Raw genomic sequence first — 22,078 nt, 5'->3', positions numbered from 1 at the left:
CCTGGGGAGGTGGAGATGCATGACCAGCCTGCCACAGAGGGCCAGACGAAGTGGCCCATGAGGAAGCTCATTCAGTGGTATCATTGTCAGCAGGAGCTGTAATCCAAGAAGGAGAAGGAGGATTTGGGGTGTAATTTACCCCTCCCCTCTGAGATGGAGGCCCTGCTGAATTTGCTTGAAAGGTTGGATTGGGGCACAGTGAGAATTTAATTGCCCAGCAGGAAAGGCAGAGATTTGGGATGGCGACCTGCAATAGATCCCACTTTTAGTTTACATTAAAGGGCCTTTTTCTTATACCTCGAAAATGTTTTCAATCGCTTAAAACCGCAGGCAGACTTCCTACCATTCCATGACTGATATTTGACAGAAGCACCAGGAACCAGATGAAACTGCTTCCAAAGCCGTCAGACCTACCCTGTAGGTTAACGATTGTCCATCCGTCCCCTGTGAACATTCTCCGATTTTGTGCCTGCAATCTTGAATTCCTTGCACAGAAAAAGTAAAACTGGTATCAGCCTTTTGACCCATATATATCTCCTATGCCTGCTGTTATAGGGACAAGGAAGCCAGGAAGGGATAGTTCCTGACGCATCTCTTTTGCTTTTTTTTTTTTAAACTATGGTCTCTTGTCTCTCCTCATCACATTGGGCCTTCAGACATTTCCATGTCACAACAGAATAGTAACATTACAGCAAGCCTGCGATCACTCCTGCACTGTCAATGATAAATACGAAGCCACTGGGCTGTGTCAGTTCCGTACCGCCGGCATGCTTTCCTTGACGTCCTGTTCACTCCCTCCCTCTGTCGGTCAATCACTCCTTATATCAAGCCTTTATTCTGTGGATCTCTTCAGTGATAGCCTGTAATTTAGGGATTCTGTACAGATTCCTTCAATTCCTTCAACGTATTATTATCTCCCCTGCCACACCAGTGGGCCTCCCAGTTCACATTATTCAGAAAAACACATCTTTCATTGTTTGTAAGTATTCTGTTTTCCTCAGTGCGGCTTCAGCTTTAGTTTTTATCTCTGATTTTTCTTTATTGGTATCCCTCTCTCTTTCTTTACCAAGCTCACAGAGTATATCCCTTTCTGTTTGTTTTCATAACACATTCATATTTCCCTTGTCAGTCTGTTTTTCATCTATACGTGCCTGAATCACTATGTGTGTGTGTCTCTATCTAGAAAGAAAGATTAGCAGATAAATAGAATGGGGCTGACTGCTACGTTTATGTTCAGTCCTACTAATATGGAATATTTGTGTCACCGGCTCTGAGCGATATAGTGAGTTTCTCTTATAAGGACAGAAAGCTCACTACCTTATTTTCAGTGGCAGCCAGAATGTTAAAGTTAATGTATAGCACGATAGACTCTGCAAAAGGGCAGGGTGAAATCTTCCCTATTATTTCAAACGATATTTATTTATTTATTTATTACATTTCTATACCGCCCAATAGCCGGAGCTCTCTGGGTGGTTCACAAAAATTAAAAACATTCAAAGTATAAAACAACAGTATAAAACCATAATATAAAATACAATATAAAAGCTCAACCAGGTAAAAAACAGCAGCAATGCAAAATTACAAATTTAAAACACAAAGTTAAAATTTATTTATAGCCTATTAAAATGCTGGGAGGATAAAAAGGTCTTCACCTGGCGTCTAAAAGCATATAATGTAGATGCCAGGCTAACCTCCTTAGGGAGCTCATTCCACAGCCGGGGTGCCACAGCAGAGAAGGCCCTCCTCCTGGTAGCCACCTGCCTCACTTCCTTTGGCAGGGATTCGTGGAGAAGGACCCCTGAGGATGACCTTAGGGTCCGGGCAGGTACATACGAGAGGAGGCGTTCCTTCAGATAGCCTGGCCCCAAGCCATTTAGGGCTTTAAATGTTAATACCAGCACTTTGAATAGGGCCCGGACCTGGACTGGCAGCCAATGAAGCTGGAAAAGGACTGGCGTGATGTGGTCTTGTCGGCCAGTCCCTGTTAGTAACCGTGCTGCCCTGTTTTGTACCAGCTGAAGTTTCCGGACCGTTTTCAAAGGCAGCCCCACATATAACCCATTGCAGTAATCGAAACGAGAGGTTATCAGAGCATGGATAACTGTAGCTAGGCTATCTCTGTCCAGATAAGGGCGCAGTTAGTATATCAGCCTAAGCCGATAAATGTTGCTCTTTGCCACTGAGTTCACCTGTGCCTCAAGTGACAGTTCTGGATCCAAGAGCACCCCCAAACTACAGACCTGATCCTTTAAGGAGAGTGCAACCCCGTCCAGGACAGGGCAAACATCACCTCGCCAGACAGATGAACCACCTGCTAACAGAACCTCCGTCTTGTCTGGATTGAGTCTCAGTTTATTTTCTATCACACCCAAAATAACACCACCTGGTTGGAACAGTTATCTTCAAAAGTAGATGTGCAATATTCTTGATGTCAGGGGTTATTTTTTAGTCTTTGGTTTCATGTTAGTTCAGAAAGATCCCAGTGCTATTTAGGTTATTTATCATTTTAATGGAGACCCCTGTTAATTCTACAAAGTCCGCAAAAGAGACAGACCAAAGGGACTGGTTAACATTTGTGCATCCGTCCACTCTTATGTTCCCTATAAAAAGCAAAGTGCACCCATTTGGCCAAATGACTGTTCATCATAATTTCCTGCTTATTTCCTACCTGGCTTACTATTGTGCATGAGCCATCATATTGTGCACTTCTCATCAGAGTTCCCCAGCCAGTGGCTGATATGCTTGCTATTGCACATTCTGCCCCCTTCAGTAATCTTGTTTAGACTACTGCAATGTGTTATACATGGGGTTCCCTTTGTGGGAAGTGTAGTGCGGAATAAAGAGGCAACACAAGTATATTGGATTTAAACAGGGCCAACATTTCATAGAATCATAGAATGGCAGAGCTGGAAGGGGCCTACAAGGCCATCGAGTCCAACCCCCTGCTCAATGCAGGAATCCACCCTAGAGCATCCCTGACAGATGGTTGTCCAGCTGCCTCTTGAAGGCCTCTAGTGTGGGAGAGCCCACAACCTCCCTAGGTAACTGGTTCCTTTGTCGTACTGCTCTAACAGTCAGGAAGTTTTTCCTGATGTCCAGCTGGAATCTGGCTTCCTTTAACTTGAGCCCGTTATTCCATGTTCTTTATTTGATGGAATTTGCAGAGGGGAAACCTAGTCAGGAATCTTCCTAGCACGGCATCAGCCATTGTATAGTACGGCGAGACATTCCAAGCCCTGGTGGCAGTGGCGAATAGTCACCACCCCCTGGCTCCCCCTTTTGGGGTGGTAGGCCTTCCGGTGTCACCCCTCCTCATGCCACCCGGCTCTGAGTGAGTGAGAAAGGTTGGCCTCAAGGGTAACCCTTATCTCAGCAGCTGTGCCACCTAGGCTGGGAGCTGCCGACTCTCCGGCATTATCCCTCACCACTTGGTGCCTTGGAGTGCTCACCGACGCTATCCATCCATCAGATGCCCGCCTACCTGCCATAAATGTGACCGAATAGTAACCAAAACAACCTGTTTAATACATCCTGCCCTGTCTTGCAGTATGAAGTAGGCGAAAAAACTCATAGCCAATTTAGGATATGAGTAAAAAATTCCTACTTGGCCCCCGTAATGGGCAATCAGCAAGCCCATACTACTTACAGGGAGGGAGGGAGCCGCTTTTTGAAGAGGGAGAAGGGAGGGAACCAACTCTTCAAATAAGGCTAAGGCCCCTCCCTTCTCCTCATGAAATCAAGAGGCCCACATGATCACGTCGCCGTCATCCGCGCCCACCCACAACGTCCTCCCCGCGCCCAGGCTACGCCAGGCACGGCAGAATGGCTTTGAAGACTGTTCAGAAACTGCAGTCGATGTAGAATAAAGTGGCAAGGTTGTTGACTGGGACCAGGTGATGGAGTCCTATCTCACTACCTCTAAAACAATATAGAAGTGCTGCTTTTCTCTGCTAAAGCCCTGGAGGGCTTGGGGCCTGGATACCTAAAGCGACCACCTTTCCCTGCATAAACCTTCCATGAACCTTAAGATCATTCTCAGCAGCCCTTCCCTGGATCCCCCTAGCATCAGCGGTAAGGTGGATGGTAAGCAAAGATAAGGTACCCTTGGTTGTGATGTTCACTTTTAGAAATCCCTCTCCAGAAAGCTCACCTAACGCTGAGAGTTTTTCCTCCCCCCACACCCAAGACCAAGTGAAGAGCTTTTTATTCAGACCTTGTAGATCTTATTACCGTATTTCTTCGATTGTAAGACGCCATCGATTGTAAGACGCACACTAATTTCAGTACCACCAACAGAAAAAAAGCTTTGATTCTAAGAATAATAATCGCACCCGCGATTCTAAGATGCACCCCGTTTTTAGAGATGTTTATATGGGGGGGGAAGTGTGTCTTAGAATCGAAGAAATACGGTAGTCATATTTGCTTTAATGCTTTTTATCTGCTTCTCATCTTGCATTATGGTTGTTTTCATTATGTAATTATGATTTAAAAACAACAACAACAACAACAACAATATGTAAGCCATGCTGGGAGCACTGCTGGAGATGAGGCCACATGTTAAATAAATGAATACATAAATAAATAATACATGGGCTGAAGAACCCCACTTTTCTGGACTGTGAAACAGCAGTCATAGACATTCTGGATGTACTCTCAAGTTTTGAACATATAGTCCCTGGAAAATTGTGTTGCAAAAGAAATGTGAAGGACCCATGAAGATCTAATCTAAATCACCAGAATAAAAATGATTCATCTGCATTTGCATAAAGGTATTTGTTAAGGAAGAAAATCTCTTGTGTCCATTCACCACTGGTACCAGAAGAACCATCAGTTTTCCAAGAGTTTAACCTGCTTGCCTACTCTGTTTTAAATGGAGGAAGAGGGGGGTAATGAGAAGTGGAAGACTTTCTACTAGGTAATTAACTTTCAAATCAATAGAAGAGATCTAAAGATTAACATAGGGCTGGTAGGAAATGTAAAATGATTTTTTCTTAACAAAGAAGCGTGGATGAATCAACGCATGACAATAGGAATTGTCAGACAAGGGCACAGAAGGCATTACAGTCTGATAAAGGCAGAACAATTCATCCTGACAATAGTATCTTTAGTTTCTGCTAATGCCATGCTGTACTGTTTGAATTATATTTTGATTTTGCTATCAAATGTATCACGTTATTCATGCAAAAAGCCGAAGTCTCTTAAACGGCTTAGAAAAATACAATGCAGGTTTATTTAAAGTTTAAACATTGAAAAGTAAGTGATAGTAGTATCTTAATGTGGAATTGTAATGCATTGGTATTACACTTTTCTGACCCTTCGCACCAATGGGAGCCCTTTTTTAAGCTTCATAGGTACCCAGAGCGGGGATTATTATTGTTATTGTTGTTGTTGTTGTTATTTTGTTTATAGCCTGCCTTTCCACTAAAAAAAATGGCACTCAAAGCGATTTTAACCAAGATTAAAATAAACTTAGTTAAAACAATAATAGAAACAAACAGATTAATAACACAATTAAGAAGTACAATACAAAAACATAAAAACAGCAACCAACCCAATAGAACCTGCTTCAGTAAAAGACTAATCCATATGCTAAAAGCCTGTTGGAGAGGGGGGAAATGCATTTGCCTTCTGGCGATGGACAACAAAAATTCGAAGCAAGGTTCACCCCCACCCCACCCACCCTGAAGCTGGTCAGCCCTTGCGGATTCCTGGGTGCCCGTCATGCATCCATTGGATTCCTCACTCCGCCTGCTCCCTCCCTCCTGAACCTGGTGCCACAGCCCATGGGACTTACCTTTGTCATCTGTTCTCTTCCATTAGAGCCACAATTTAAAGGTAAGATGGAGCTCCCATCATTTTCATAGATCTATGGTTGAAAACTACAGAAATGGTCCTTTACTAGTTTGTGACTAGATCTACGAAAACCTCAGAGCCCCCATCTTACTTTTAAATCTTGGCTGTAATGGAGAAGAATGGGAAAGGTAAGCTGTGGGGGAGGTAGCTCCAGGTTTGGGGGTGTGAGGAGGGAGGGAGGAGAGTCCAGTGGCCTCGGACCAGCAGGTGGGGGTAGCAGCCTGCCACCACTCCAAACTGGCCTGAGGCATTCCAAAGTACTTCAGACCCAATCCGTTTTGCCTTGGGATGCCTCGGGCCGACCCAGTACCTCCTCATGTTTGGCTTGGATTTGGGGCTTCAGCCTGAGATGCACAGTGCTAGTTTCTAATCTGCCTTTCTCCCTGATATCTCTTCTCAGGAATTTGTGTATTGAGGAGCGTTCAGTCATGTACATCCCTCGCCCTCCTCAGTTTAAAGTGGGATAGCCTAGCATTCTAAGAACTGAGCCAGAAGTTCCAGAAGGAAGAAATCTCACTTTGATGCAATGGTACAATTTCCACACACCCCGATCGCTACCGATAGAGCATGCGTTGGTGTCATCTAGCCTGCTAGTGACCGGACTGGGCTTGAGGTTGATGCAGAGAAGCCTTCAAGCAAGCCTACACAGATACATTGTGCCCACCCTGCTTGAGTGAAGGCACATCTATTGGCATCCCTAGCCACAGCCCCTGGCATGGTCCACCCCTATAGGCACCTAAGGGAGGGGTCCATCCACTCTGTCCCCCTTAGATGGAGCTGCCCCATAGCAGAGGGGAGAGGGCAGGCCAAGAGCCCAGCCTACTAATCTTTCCTGGCCCCAATCTGTGCTTGTTCTTTTTTTCATACTTTAACATGGCTCCCCCCACCCCCGCAATATTTGGGGCTTTTCTTAATGTCTAAAAAACATGAGTGTTGTATGGCAAAAATCTGCTTGCTGCAATGCTGGATGTGAAGTTTAGTTAAAATCAATCAAATGGTACTGAAGCAGTGTAGCTTAAAAGAAACGCATAGAATGGCAGAGCTGGAAGGGGCCTACAAGGCCACTGAGTCCAACCCCCTGCTCAAAGCAGGAATCCACCCTAGAGCTTCCCTGACAGATGGTTGTCCAGCTGCCTCTTGAAGGCCTCTAGTGTGGGACAGCCCACCACCTCCCTAGGTAACTGGTTCCTTTGTCGTACTGCTCTAACAGTCAGGAAGTTTTTCCTGATGTCCAGCTGGAATCTGGCTTCCTTTAACTTGAGCCCATTATTCCATGTTCTTTATTTGATGGAATTTGCAGAGGGGAAACCTAGTCGGGAATCTTCCTAGCACGGCATCAGCCATTGTATAGTACGGCGAGACATTCCAAGCCCTGGTGGCGGTGGCTAATAGTCACCACCCCCTGGCTCCCCCTTTTCGGGTGGTAGGCTGAATCCATGGTTTCTGAATCCATCCACGACATATAAACATATAAACAAACATTTCCTTTAATTTATTTATTTATTTATTACATTTTTTATACTGCCCAATAGCCGAAGCTCTCTGGGCGGTTCACAAAAATTAAAACTATAATAAAACAACCAACAGGTTAAAAGCACAAATGCAAAATACAGTATAAAAAGCACAACCAGGATAAAACCACGCAGCAAAATTGATATAAGATTAAAATACAGAGTTAGAACAGTAAAATTTAAATTTAAGTTAAAATTAAGTGTTAAAATACTGAGTGAATAAAAAGGTCTTCAGCTGGCTATGAAAGGAGTACAGTGTAGGCGCCAGGCGGACCTCTCTGGGGAGCTCGTTCCACAACCAGGGTGCCACAGCGGAGAAGGCCCTCCTCCTAGTAGCCACCTGCCTCACTTCCTTTGGCAGGGGCTCATGGAGAAGGGCCCCTGTAGATGATCTTAAGGTCCGGGCAGGTACATATGGGAGGAGGCGTTCCTTCAAATAACCCTGCCCCCAAACCGTTTAGGGCTTTAAATGTCAATACCAGCACTTTGAATCAGGCCTGTCATGGACTGGTAGCCAATGAAGTTGTAAAAGGACTGGCGTAATGTGATCACGCCGGCCAGTCCCTGTTAGTAAACGGGCTGCTCTGTTTTGTACCAGCTGAAGCTTCCGGACCGTTTTCAAAGGCAGCCCCACGTATAACGCATTGCAGTAATCCAAACGAGAGGTTATCAGAGCATGGATAACTGTAGCTAGGCTATCTCTGTCCAGATAAGGGCGTAGTTGGTATATCAACCTAAGCTTTATATAGATCTAGCTCATGATTATGGCAGACTAGAGACTATCCTATCCTAGAAAATTACCTCAGAATTGGTTGCATTTCCCATGGCAACTAAACAGATTTTAATTAGCACAATTCCTGCACTTGATGGGAGATATCAAATCACATTTGAACTTATCTCCAGGATCTGTTGTCCACTTGAGTAGCGTCAGTCAGCTCACAAACATTTGGGATGAGCATCACACATTTCAAAGGTGGACTACAACTTTTTAGCTTTTGTGAACCGCCCAGAGAGCTTCGGCTGTGGGGCAGTATATAAATGTAATTAAATAAATAAATAAACTTTTGGAGCACAATGCTATGCCTGCTCAATCCCACTGTGTTAATGTAACTTATTCCCAAGTAAGTACACACAGGATTGCAGCCTTAGGCAGCTCTCAGTTTATAAAGTTGTTCAAGTGGTAAACTAATGGTAAAGTGATCGTTTTAAAAGGTAGCCTAAGGTTCTGGAACAATCGTAGAAGAAACGTAGTGAGATGTGTCCTTCAGATTCTTAAGGACAAGCGGGAAAGCAGATTTCCTCTCCTGGGAAATGCCACTTGAAGGAAAGATCTGTCTATCAAACATTGGATTTCCCCCACCCCGGTCTCCAGGAGTCTTCATATAGTAATGAAAGGCAGTTGAGAAACTGGACGAGGAACCACTTATAAAAGGAAATTGCTTTGGAAATTCTAACTCACATCACATATTGTACTGATGGCCAGGTTCCAGTTAATTGCTATGAGTCAACATTTGACTACCCTAAGATCAGATGTGATGGATTGTTTGGTTTGAGCTTTTTGTCTGTCAGGTGTTTTCCTGTCTTCTGTAGAGCCAGGTGCTTGTGTGAGAAGCTGAAAGGCATCAGCTCCCAATATTGTCAGGATAACCTTGAACATGTTCTGCAACTGCAGATGAAGAGTGCCAAAGGACTTCATCTTAACAGGCTTACTAAACGAGCAAAGGAATTTTCATTGTGTCACTTGAAAGTAACTGGAGATGGTCAAATTTAACCCCCTTCAGGGGGTTCAGTGGAGGGGATTACATAGGAATCCAAACTTAGGCCTTAGCTAGACCAGGCTATATCCTGGGGTGATACCCGGGATCATCTCTGTGCGTCCACATGACGCACAGGGGATCTTGGAATCAGGGAGGGATCATCCCTCCCTTGCCCCGGGATACAGTCCTACCTTTTGGCCCTGCTTTTTCCATGGTCTCGGGCTGAGCCCGAGACGGCAGAGCATGTGGCCCGTTTCCACAGGTTTACCCGGCTCCGTGCAATTCCTCGCGCGGAGCTGGGAGCCGCACATGGGGCGCAGCACTCCTCAGGAGTGCAGCGCCCATCGGGGGTAGGGTCGGGGGAGCGGGAAAAATCATTTTTAAAAAACAACTCATCGCGAGTCGCTCGAGTGCTCTTGTGCTCCTGTCTCTTTAAAAATAAAAAATGGCGGACGCGACACCTCTCTTCCTGAGATTGTTGCACCTTATGTGTAAACGGGGTTGAGATCTCGCATTATTCACAACATGAGGTCTCCCCTCGTCTCCCCTGGACTTTCAGGTAGGTCTAGCTAAGGCCTTAGAGAGTATGTTCTCCCTCCGGAGTCCCTGAGGCCAGTGACTTGGGCTGCAATGGAGCCTGAGCAAGGGCTTGAGCAGGAGCTTTACATGAAGCAGGCAGAAAACAGTGCTGTGTTGATGAGGTCAGGGCAGAAGGCAAGGCCCCAAGTAGTTAAAGCAGCCCTGGCCAGTCGAGAGGCTTCAGTCACAATCCTAGTCCTTGCTATGTCCTTACGCTGAAGTTTTCATGCTCTCAAATAGTTCACAAGGTTATTTATTTGCTTGGTATTACATTTCATAGAATCATAGAATAGCAGAGTTGGAAGGGGCCTACAAGGCCATCGAGTCCAACCCCTGCTCAATGCAGGAATTCACCCTAAAGCATCCCTGACAGATGGTTGTCCAGCTGCCTCTTGACGGCCTCTAGTGTGGGAGAGCCATGCCCTTCCTCCAAGGTGTTCAGGGTGGCATCAAAGGTTTTCTTCCTCATCCACACCCCTTCATTTTATCCTCACAAGAACCCTGGGTGAAGAGAAATGGATTGCTCTGAGGTTACCTGATGAGATTCGGGGTGAAACAAGAATGCCCCCCCACCCCACCGAAGCTGGTATTCTAACAACTACACCACACAAGGGCCTCATCAACACCTGCTGCCATTTCTCAAGGGAGGAGGGGTGGTTGTGAGTATTCCCGGATCTGTTTTCGTTGCTCACAGGGCACATGCAAAGGAAGTTTCCCACAAGTAAAGGAGAGCTGTTGCAGGAGCATGTGTGCCCCATGCTGGCAGTTCCATAAGTGGACGGGACTAGGCAGATGGGTACAGGGCACAGGATTTTTAAAAAATAACTTCTGAGAGATGTGCATTAGCGCAGACACATAGTAACACAAGGGGGCATAGGTGCTGTGTCAAAAATGCGCTGCTGCGCAGAGACAAATTTGTGTGTGTTTTTAAAAAAACACTAGCTGATGAAACATGCCGATGCCCATGCACACGCCCCTCACACTGGGTTGGCTCTTTGCTGAGCCAGGAGCTCATGTCGAACAGCAACAGTTTCGCAAAGGGGGGGGAGGGCGGCACGAGCCACGGATTTGGGGATTGTAGCGAGAGAGCCGAGAAAACCGCTACAAACCCAGTCAGCGATATTCCTGAATAACTGAGTGGTGGAGCGAAATGTGTCATAGAAATGTGTAAAACCAGTGACTCCTAGTGACTCAAATATTTGAGAACTCACTTTTTATAGTGTGTTCTCTTTCTGGAGTGCCTTCGGGAACAAAGATGGAATGGGTAAAGTGACAGTATTAATTAGCCAAGGTCAAGGCTCCTTTAGAAAGAAATGAAATCTGTAGATTTTTTTTACTTCTAAAACTGCCCACTCATCAAGTGAATTATAACAATTCACTTCTGCTCGTATAACATTTATAAGTGCAGAAAAGGGCAACTAAAATGATCAAATGGCTGGAGCAATTCCCTTATGAGGAAAGCTTACAACGTCTGGTATTGTTTAGCTTAGAAAAAAAGTGACTAAGGGGAGACATGATAGAGATGTACGTTTTGTGGAGGAAGTGGATAGGGTGACCCTTTTCTTCTCCTCCTCCCATAATGCTAGAATCTGGGGTCATCCCCTGAAGCTGATTGGTGGGAGATACAACACATAGTTAAGCTATGGGATTCACTACCACACGGTGAAGTGATGGCCACCTATATGGATGGCTTTAGAATGGGGTTGGACAAATGTATGGGGGGAGAAGGCTATCAATGGCTACTAACCCAGATGGCTGAATGCTACCTCCGGTATTGGAGGCAATATGCCTATGTACACTAGTTGCTGGGGAACATGGGTGGGAGGGTGTTGTTGTACTCATTTGCTCCCTGTTGCAGCACACAGACACACACTGCTGTGCTTGGACATAGAGGCTGCTGTGCAGTTTCATTTGTCTGTTGCTGGGGATGCTGAAAATTGTGATGGAAATGTTTTGACTCCCATTCTGCTAAAGCTACCTTCCACACAGCGGACTAGCAGGGATCAGTGTGTACTAGTACAGGGTGACAACAGAGTCTACTTTAGTTGGTTTCGCACTGTGTGCGTGGGCGTAAGGTATCTATTAGGGGTGTGCACGGACCCCCCGCTCCGCTTCACTTCCAGATCTGCGATTTTCGGATCAGGCCGCTTCGCCCCGCCCCCACTCCGCCCATGTCCACTCCGCTCCACTCGGAGCTCCGGATCCGGATCGGAGCTCCGTTTCCCCCCCCATAGGCTTGCATTGAAAGCTAAAAAAGTAAACAACTTTTTTTCTGTTCAAGTTAGAAACCTCACGTTTGGCACCATGACACCTCATGGGGGTATATACATGCACGCCAAGTTTCAAGGGAATCCCATCATCCCCTGATTTTTGGGGAATTTTTGAAAATCGGGCACCCCATTCACACCCCTTTCCATAGCTCCGTCAATTTGCACGCTAAAAATCTCAAACTCGCCACCATGACAGCTTATCCAGGGACACACACGCACGCCCAGACTCAAGGCAGTCCCATCATCCCCTGATTTTTGGCGCGGCTCTAACCTCTAACACACCACCCATAACCCTAATTCACACCCCTTTCGATAGCTCCGTCAATTTGCACGTTAGAAACCTCAAACTCGGCACCATGATAGCGTATCCACGTGTCCACATGGACGGCAAGTTTCAAGACAATCCCATCATCCCCTGATTTTGGGGGAATTTTTGAAAATCGGGCATCCCATTCAGACCCCTTGGGATAGCTCCGTCAATTTGCATGTTAGAAACCTCAAACTCAGCACCATGATAACTTATCCATGTGTCCACATAGACGCCCAGACTCAAGGCAATCCCATCATCCCCTGATTTTTTGCGCGGCTTAACTCACCCCAAATTGTCCCATTCTACAACTACGTCAATTTGCATGTTAGAAACCTCAATCTCGGCACCATGATAGCTTATCCACGTGTCCACATGGACGCCAAGTTTCAAGGCAATCCCATCATCCCCTGATTTTTGGGGAATTTATGAAAATCGGGCACCCCATTCACACCCCTTTCCATAGCTCTGTCATTTTGCATGTTAGAAACCTCAAACTTGGCACCATGAAAGCTAATCCATGTGTCTAATCCTACTGTATGTAGGGAAATGGGACAAGAAGTGTGTGTATGCTTTGCCCAAACAGGATTTGAAATGCTCAATCAGTGGCTGTTGCACTTCACAAACAGTGCACTGCACACACAGCACGCTCACACAATCACACAGTCACACACAGAGTCCAAGTAACAGAGAGAAGAAATAGAGAATAATTTTTTTTTGTATTTTTTTGTATTTTTTGGTATATAGAAGGAAGGAAGATGAAACACAGTCAGGCTTTAAGAGGGGGGGGGGGACAACCAACCAACCAAACAAACAAACACATACTCCAAAGTTTAAAAATAAAGTTTATATTAAATCAAAGTAAGGGAAAAACACAGAGCAAACTAAGCTAAAAGTCAGAAAGAAGCAAACAAACACACACACACGGGCCAAGCTAAATCCTAATCTATCTCCAAAGTCCAAACACAGCAGCAGCACCTATAACTAACTCCTCTCTCCACGAACGCCAACCCACAAAGAGACACAAAGCAGAAAGCTCTGAGGGTGCCTCTGCCTTAGTCCCCCCCTCCAACGCTGGGATTGGAGGATCCTTCATGAGGTGATCACTTCTCATCAGGATTGGGAGTTGAATGTGCCTGTCATCGCTTCAAAACAAAAAAACAAAAAAAAAACCCAAACCGCCGGTTTACCGCGCTGTCCCTGTTTGTTGACCCGATTTTTTAAAAATTCTAGCGCGCGAACCAAAGGACACAGAAAGTTGAGAGTAGTCTCAAAATGACCCCCATCCAGGACTGTCTAAGCACAAGAATTTTCAGAACGATAGCTTCAAAAACAACCCAGTTATCTATGGGCGAAATGTTTCAAGATGGCGATCGGAGCACTCCGCGGAAAGAGAAGCGCTCCGAAAATGGTCACTTCTCTTCACCTTGCTTCTAGGGGTCCGCAGTCCGCTTCTACTCCACCTCTGGGCAAGGCGGAGCAGGCCAATTTGCTCCTGTTTCTGCGCTTCTAATAGGAGCGGAGCACATGCCTAGTATCTATCTTCTTGTTGTAGTACGTTTGGTGTGTATTTATAAACACTAAGGTGACCCACTAAGGTGCTGTTATTTTCAAAACACTATTTCTCAGACAGTGGTTTTACTGCTGCCCTTTTAGGAAGCCTCCAAAAGCATCCCTGTGCAATAGCTTTCATTTGTGGCTCAGCTCGAGACTACGGAAAAACTGGGCCTAAAGTGGAGGGTGAGATCCCGGGGCAAGGGAGGGATCATCCCTCCCTGATCCCAGGATCTGCTGTGCAGAGACAATCCTGGGGATCGCCCTGAGATTTCGCCCCTTCTAAAGCTTGGGTTTGCTATTTACTCTAGAGAAAAGAGCAGCTCCTGTAGGGGACCAAATGGAAAAAAATTCAATTGTTTCAAGATCTGGACTGTGCCTTACAGGCTGTGGCTTACTTGAATATACCTTATACCCTGTCCCCATCTGAAGGAAAGATTCAAAGACTTATGGATGCTTACAGAATTCTTCTTTAGGGCCCACTTGAAGGTCTGTAATGATGGTGTCTGGCAGAGGACAATCAGAACAAAGTTCCACAAGTGAATGGCCACCACCCAAAATGACCTGTCCCTTGAATCTAGCAAGCTAATTGCTTTTCCAGGCAGGCACACAAGCAACAAGGGTGTCCATCACTGGGAAATCTGGTTCTTTTTTCACTTGATGGAGTTTCGTGGTATGTACAACTCATTTTGCATTTGTGAGCTGAGCTGCAAGCTTTTCCCTGAGCTCCAGGATCTCTTTTTTTTTCTTTTTTTTTTTGCACAAATTGCAGAACCTGTCATGGCGGAGGGAGTGCAAAATACCTGGTAATCTGTGAACTGGTCCACCTCGCTGCAGATCAAGTCAGGCGCTCCAATCGGAACAGAAAGGAAGAAAACCTATTAAACCCCACCCCCAAGTGGATTTGTCTGACGTCCGTAATGACCAGGGTCTTCAAGTGTGGGCAGGTTGGCCTGGGTGAAGGTGGTCTTTTAAGTAACCTCAACTCAAACTGTTTAGGACTTTAAAGACCATACCAGCACTTTAAATTGGGCCCAGAGATAATGTGACAACTAATGCAACTAGTAAAGTACAGGTGTCACATGATCCGAGCTCCTACTCATCCCTTCAAAGGATGGGTATAGCTTGGTGAGTTCTGAGAGTAAAATACCCAATGAAACAATTCAAAATCTGTCTTCAGCAGCAGCGTCCGAGGGTCTGAAAAGTGAGGAATCTGTTGGCTTTCCCTACACTTGGCTATAAATTCCGTAGATGGCCTTGGAAAAGTCTTTGTCTCTCAGACAAACTCTCCATGTGTAAAAAGTTGTTACCAACTCTAAGCCTTACGATGGGTTATCATGTAAATATCCACAATTAGTTTCATCCCTGAGACTCGGTGAAGTATATGATCAGAATAAATATAAAGGCAGAATCTGGTCTAGTACCTGCTTGGACATCTTATTATTAGCAAATAAGACAAGGCATGCTTTCTCCCAATTTATTTGATATGTGACCTTCAAAAGGACTTGTGATAATTTAATTCAAAGTGGTGCTGCCTCCATGTTCAGCACCTCATTTTGCCTATGTAACCGAGAGCAGAGAAAACAATGAAGCCGACACTTTCACGTTCCCAATGAGAAGAAGAGTTGGCAGAGGCTTTCTCTTGCTCTGCTGTTAAATATCTCTATTTAAATGCAAATTATCGTCTGACACTTAAAAAAACATGTAACAGGAAACAGGTAGACATGTCAAAGTCCTTTAAAAATAACCAGGATCCCAAATTGCAATGAGGCGGAGCAGTCTGGGAGAAGGTTTGGTTTAATATTAAGAATCATGTTAGTACCATAGTAGATAATTTCATCTGGTGTGACAATTTCAAGGGTTTGAGCTTTATCACACCAGGGTTATACTGTGCAATCACTGTGAATTGTGTGCAAAGGACGCCGAAGTTTTCCAGTTTATAATCTGCTTTTATTGTGAAATACTGTGAAGTTTTCCAGTTTATAATCTGCTTTGACTGTGAAGTACTTCCATGCATCCTGCTTTAATTGTGCTTCAAAGGCAAAAGACCCAACCTATTTTGGTACTACTTTTGGAGCGAATCATTTGTTGTTTTCCGAGCGGCCACTGGGGGCGCAGGAGCAGGATTCGATATGTTTAAAGAAAAATTAAACAAATGCTTACATCTGCGTAAGTTTTAAAGATAAAGACATCAAAATTGGCGCAGTGATAGATATTAAGGAGAGCTTTAAGCCTACCAAATTTGAATTGGATTGGGTCATCCATTGAGTTTTTATGATTTTTTACATTTCCCCCCTTAAACCCATTTCCTGGTATGCAAAGGATCTTAGGAGCATTGCCACCCGGGGTGTGATTTAGCTAGCAACAATGACAACAACGACAGATAAACACTGTAGGGGATAATTTGAGGGAAACAGGTACTTGGGATGAAGCTATTTGACTTAGGGATGGGTAAACCAGGGATGCTCAAACTTGCCGGAGTTCTCCAAACTGCACTCCCAAGCTCAGTTCACCTCAGTCCCATTTTCACTTGCAACCTGATTTTCTTTTTATTCAAATGGGCATTTTCATGTGCATTTTTCAAAAGCTCAACTAAAGCGTGAAAGTGTGCTATTTTATTAATGCACATTTTAACATGTGCATTATATATATATAAAAAATACTTTTTTAAATGTGCTCGCAGATTTAGAATTTCCATGCTTTTCCCAAAACACACACTCCCATTCGCATTCAGGGTTGCAAATGGGGCAACTTCTGATTTGAGAACTGAAGCAAAATGATTTACACCTCTAATTTGAGAACATGCAAGGGTAGGAAGATGTATTGATTAGGAGATCACCCATGGTGAGTTCTGGAACACTATCAAACCCCTTCACCTAATGGCATTTGTTTGCTCACTTCATGGTTTCTTTCTATAAGAACATGGAGTTGATTTTTTCTAAGACCCCTATGAGATCATAGATTAGAAAATATGGATTCTCTGAGCATATTTTGCATTTGCAACTCTCCCATAGCCTGTGCATCAACCATTTCCCTAATTGTTATTCTAAACTCTTTGCCTACCTGTTCATGCTGTCATAAATGAAAATCAAGTGTCCGTTCTGCCTCGTGAACAGGTTGGTAAGCCACAGTACACAACAGTTTTCAAATATGCAAAATATACAGTTACCCAAACCTACCTTGCATTCAGTTCATTTTCTGTCCAGAAAAAAAGATTATCCATGACTGGATGCACAAATACCTTGCGCAAGCTATCTAAGGGTTCAGAATGGCGGTACACAGCCAAATACACATCCCACTGAAAGTAGAGGGCATTTGGTTGTCTATCTCGGTGTTAATTCAGATTCAAACCTATCACAGTTTCTGATATCCAATATGTGGAGCTGAACATCAGAAAACTCCCTGGAAATATTGGGGCAAATTTTCCACAACCCTAACCAAGGGTCCTTAAACCCCCTTATTTGGGCAAGTGGAACGGTACGAGAGTGTCCACCTTAAGTGGGCCTTCTAATGTCAGGGTTTTTTACAATATGAACTCAGTCCATGATGTTGGTGTTCAGTTCATCATCACCCAACTCCCTTCCTGTGCTTGGGGGCCATCCACTTTTTCCTCTTGCCTTTGTACAACCATAGTCTTGAAAAGTCTTTGCTTCTCACAGGTTGTGGAAGGGTGGGCTGCAATTAGTGTAGAACCTTGAGGGCTGCCAGTGCATCCTTCATAGGCGTAACTACAAGCCCACCATTGAACGTCATGGCTACTTCATTGTTGTTCCTGCTGGTTTTATTGTTTTAATTGCTATTTTATTGTGAACATGTTTTTACTGCTTTTAATATTTTATTGCTTTTAGTATTTTATTGTGGTAAGCTGCCTCGTGAAGGCCTCTGCCCTGAAAGGCGGCCAAGAAATGTTTTAAATAAAATAAATAAATAAAGTTATTGTAAGGGTGAGAGCTCATGCTTAACTCTCTAGCAGTGAAATTGGTGGAACTAAAATGCGCTTAACTTTGGCTGGATCGCATCCTCTGGTGTACATCTGAATAGGTGATTATGCTCTTAAGTAAAGGTGAACCTGTAATTTTCCTTCAATGTCCTTGAAATATCAGCTGTGTTGAGATGCTGTAATTATTTGACAGCATAATCCTATGTGTGTGTGTTCAGAAATAAATCCCACTGAGTTCAATGGACTTATTCCCAGGTAAAAATCCATTATTTGGTCAGAAGTACAAGATCTCTGTTTTTATTTATTTATCATTTGGATATAAATTTCCATAGCAGGGGTGAACTATATATGACAAGCTACACATCTGAGCAAGCAAAGGCTTGAGCAGAATTTTAAATCCATGTACATTATCACACTCAATTCACAACTGGTCTTTACTGAAAGTTTTCCTTACGGGCTTAAAAACTTGTTTCTCTCGAAACTCCCTCCTACATTTCTAATCTCCTACCCTCTGGGGCAGTTTGGTGTTATTAGCTTTCTGCACAGTGCTTCAGTAGATTTTTTTTTAAAAAAAATAAGAATTGTCATCATTATGGGTTAAAGTTGTATTATTTGTACCACACAGAGTCCCTTCCTGTCAGCCAGAATCAGCTTGCATGACATAGTTGTAATGCAAGTTCTGGTTCCAATAAATGATGCCAGGCAGTGACAGGAAATTATATGCTGATATCAGCAACTGTGTTTCCCAGGCATAATTGCCTTAAATGAACTTTGTTGCATCACGGAGCTGATGCTGTTAATGAGCTGGTGGGAATACATGTGTAATTGCTGTACAACATAATCAGTCGATTTTATCAACATTGTGTAAATGAGAGAAAGTGGTGAAATTTGGCTTGAGAAGGTGGTTTCTAGTGACCTCTTGACGTTATGCATGTGCGACAATATGCCTTCTTCTGTAGGACAGACAAATTTCAAACCAAATTCATGTTGAACATCCAAAATTCTTAGCAGAGGCATTTTTGGCTGGGTTATGAGAGTATAATAGAATCATAGAATAGCAGAGTTGGAAGGGGCCTACAAGGCCATCGAGGCCAACCCCCTGCTCAATGCAGGAATCCACCCTAAAGCATCCCTGACAGATGGTTGTCCAGCTGCCTCTTGAAGGCCTCTAGTGTGGGAGAGCCCACCACCTCCCTAGGTAACTGATTCCATTGTCGCACTGCTCTAACAGTCAGGAAGTTTTTCCTGATGTCCAGCCAGAATCTGGCTTCCTTTATCTTGAGCCCGTTATTCAGTGTCTGTAAGACAGCTTTGGTCATCTTGGCTGATGGCTTACGCCGGGACCTGGAGGGGGTGCAGCTGTGTTCTTTATTTAGTGTTTATCACACACATTTAGTGTGTATCCCAAAAATAGCACTCAAGGCAGCTAACAATAAGAAAATGTAGGTCAAAAATAAAATCTTTACTACAGCATGAAACCAGATCCACACAGATCCCCATCCTTCCCTACCAGAAACTGCAGGGAAGGAATAGTGGAGGCAGGAGGGGACATCACTGGCACTAGCCAAGCGCCTGGCTGCTGAGTAGTAAGCAGTGGGTTGCTGATGCCGACAGGAGCTGCTAGCCAGTCAACAACTGAGTATTTGAAGTGTGCTGACGGAGATACCCCCTGTCTCTAGGGCTACCCCACCATAGTTTCTGACAAAGACAGGCCTCCCCATGCTCCCTAGATCACCCAGCAGCAGCAGTGGGCGGTACCTAAAAGTGACCTACCTCACTAACCATTGCTGGCCACAACCAGTTTTATTACATATACACAAAAGCCCAAAATTATGTTCGGGGTTTCTCAGGGAGTTTTATGCATCCCAGATAGGCAAGTTTGAGGAATCTGCTGTCAGGATTTTTAAAATTTTTGTTTTGGCAAATTTCCCCAACATGAAAACAGACCAAGACCCAGGCCTTAGCTAGACCTAAGGTTTATCCCGGGATCTTCCTGGAGTCGTCCCTGCCTGCTCCCGGGAACCCCTGTGTGTCATTTACATGAACAGGGATGACCCCGGGACGATCCCACGATAAACCTTAGGTCTAGCTAAGGCCCCAGATGCAATTTGTATTCCCTGAATGCACATTTCCAGAATACATTTGCAATTCATTCCATGAAACAGTAGAAATGCATCCGATTAAATGTGAAACTTTTTAAACAATGCACACATTTCAAAAATGTGTATAGATATGCTTTACTCAATTGGTGGATATTTTCAAAAAATGCCTACAATTGGGAAAATGTGCACAAAAATGATCACACTTTCAAAAACTTGCCCTCCCAAGAACCCCTGACAATTGTTTTTTTAATCAGGAAAAAAACCAAAAACATCTCCACGTGGAACCAGCGTTGAATGGACTTGGAGGTGAGGAAAAGAGGGACAGATTTGGCCATCCCTAAATTTCCAGAGAGGAATTAATTGATGGGAGATTCCTCTTTTTTTCAAGTTATGCAAAGGACAGAGAAAGCAAGCAGCATTTCTCTCCTTGCCAGAGATTAAAAATTGTAGGGTATTCTAACAAAAAAATTGCCTGAACAGGCCAGAAGTAACCATAAGCACACAATTGATATATAATGGTGATTCACCTATTCACGGTGAGTTTTCCAACGAAATGAAAAGGGATTTTAATCAAGAATTGGAAAAAGGTAATTCCCTGTGATTTCCATAAAGCATTATGTTATAACGAATAAAAATAAATTTAATATATATATATATTTCTGTGGAAAAACATGGGAGGTTGTACACCAGCAGTGGTTAGTAGATTGGGCCCAGAAGCATCAAAGCAATATTGCATTAATTGGTAATAAGAATCTGTCAGTTTTGTTAAGCCACCATGCCTATGCCATCACACTTTTTAAAGAAAATCTTTAAAGAATTTATTCCATCACCCATGCTGGCTTTTATCGGCTTGTAAAATGTCCTGCCCCTACATTCCTTCCCTTGCTGCTGCTCAGCATACTCTTAGAAATATGAAGCTGGAAATGAACTAATAGAAAATGGTGCGGTTGGGCTGCAAAGTTCCACCATAAATTGTCTCTAGTTCATGTGTTTGAAACGAGGTGTAGGATTTCTAAGGAGCCCTTTTATTGCCAATCTTTCAATTGTGGTAAAGCATAAAGTTCTCATAAAACTGCAATTGTGGTTTCCTTCAAGGAGTCGTTCCAGGACCAAGCTTGAAGGCACTGAAAAATTCAAAGCTCCATCCGACAAGCGTTTCACTGCACGCTCGTTTCACTGCACACTCCCGAATTACTCACACAACGTCGTCTGCGTCTCGCGCGTCTTCCGCCTCTTCTGGCCATTATTGCACTGCAAAAAAAACCTCATCAAGTCCGGTTGCTGCTCTCTGAATGGGGCTAATTACTTCCTGTTTTCAGGAAGCGACGTGGAAGCGGCGACAGAAGAAGCGACTTCATGCGATGGTCCTTTAAGTCTCTGAATTATCTTTTTGTTTTGCCTCTTCTCTTCCTGAAGGTGGACGATGTCACAAGTCCTGTGGAAACCGATGTTGGGGACCTTCAGCAGATCAATGCCAGAGCTGTAAGTACATCAGATTAAGAAAAAGAAGAATATAAATGGAAAAGATTTAATGCCTGTTAACAGCCCTCTTCCTAGTAGTCATCAGTGAGAAGTTTCTATGCAGCAGAATGACACGGAATAAAATGGTATAATCTTGAGGTAGCAAAATAGGCTGTGCCACAAGTTAAGATTGAAGGTTCACATTTTTGAATTTTCCAATATGTGGGGGGAAAATGTTGAAGATACAAAAGAACACAGTTTTTCTGCTTGAAGTGTCAGCCCTCTTCAAGGGAGAGGAGGTGGAGGAGGGAGGTGCAATTTTTGACTGACAGCTCTAGCTTCTAATCACAGTGGGTGGGTTACCAGGGCTCCCTAATCTAAGTACTTTAGGGCAGGGTGGTTGAAGTTACCGTATTTCTTCGATTCTAAGATGCCATCGATTGTAAGATGCACACTAATTTCAGTACCACCAACAGAAAAAAAAAAGCTTTGATTCTAAGCAATAATAAACGCACCCGCGATTCTAAGATGCACCCCGTTTTTAGAGATGTTTATATGGGGGGGGAGTGCGTCTTAGAATCGAAGAAATACGGTAATACGTTGCAGGACTGATTCAGTGTTCAGTGCTGTTTGCTAATGCTTTCTCCCAAGAGCAGGAATGTTAGAACAGGTATGGTGGAGTCTGTGGGGTGGAGTATGTGGGGTGGTGGCTGTGGCTTGGAAAATACTGGACCCTTAGCGCCT

At 44.1% G+C, this 22,078-nt stretch overlaps 1 protein-coding gene across 1 annotated transcript in view; it reads left to right on the top strand.

Moving 5' to 3' along the window:
* Positions 1-22,078, top strand: part of ERBB4 (erb-b2 receptor tyrosine kinase 4) — a 622,759-nt gene that overhangs the window by 305,726 nt on the left and 294,955 nt on the right. Inside the window, exon 5 of the mRNA XM_063115870.1 lies at positions 21,290-21,355. Within this exon, the coding sequence (XP_062971940.1) occupies positions 21,290-21,355 (66 nt within the window). The remainder of the gene's footprint in view (positions 1-21,289; positions 21,356-22,078) is intronic.

This window comes from Elgaria multicarinata, chromosome 2, assembly GCF_023053635.1.
Source record: "Elgaria multicarinata webbii isolate HBS135686 ecotype San Diego chromosome 2, rElgMul1.1.pri, whole genome shotgun sequence".
NCBI lineage: Eukaryota > Metazoa > Chordata > Lepidosauria > Squamata > Anguidae > Elgaria > Elgaria multicarinata.
This window is presented reverse-complemented; position numbering and strand designations above follow the sequence as displayed.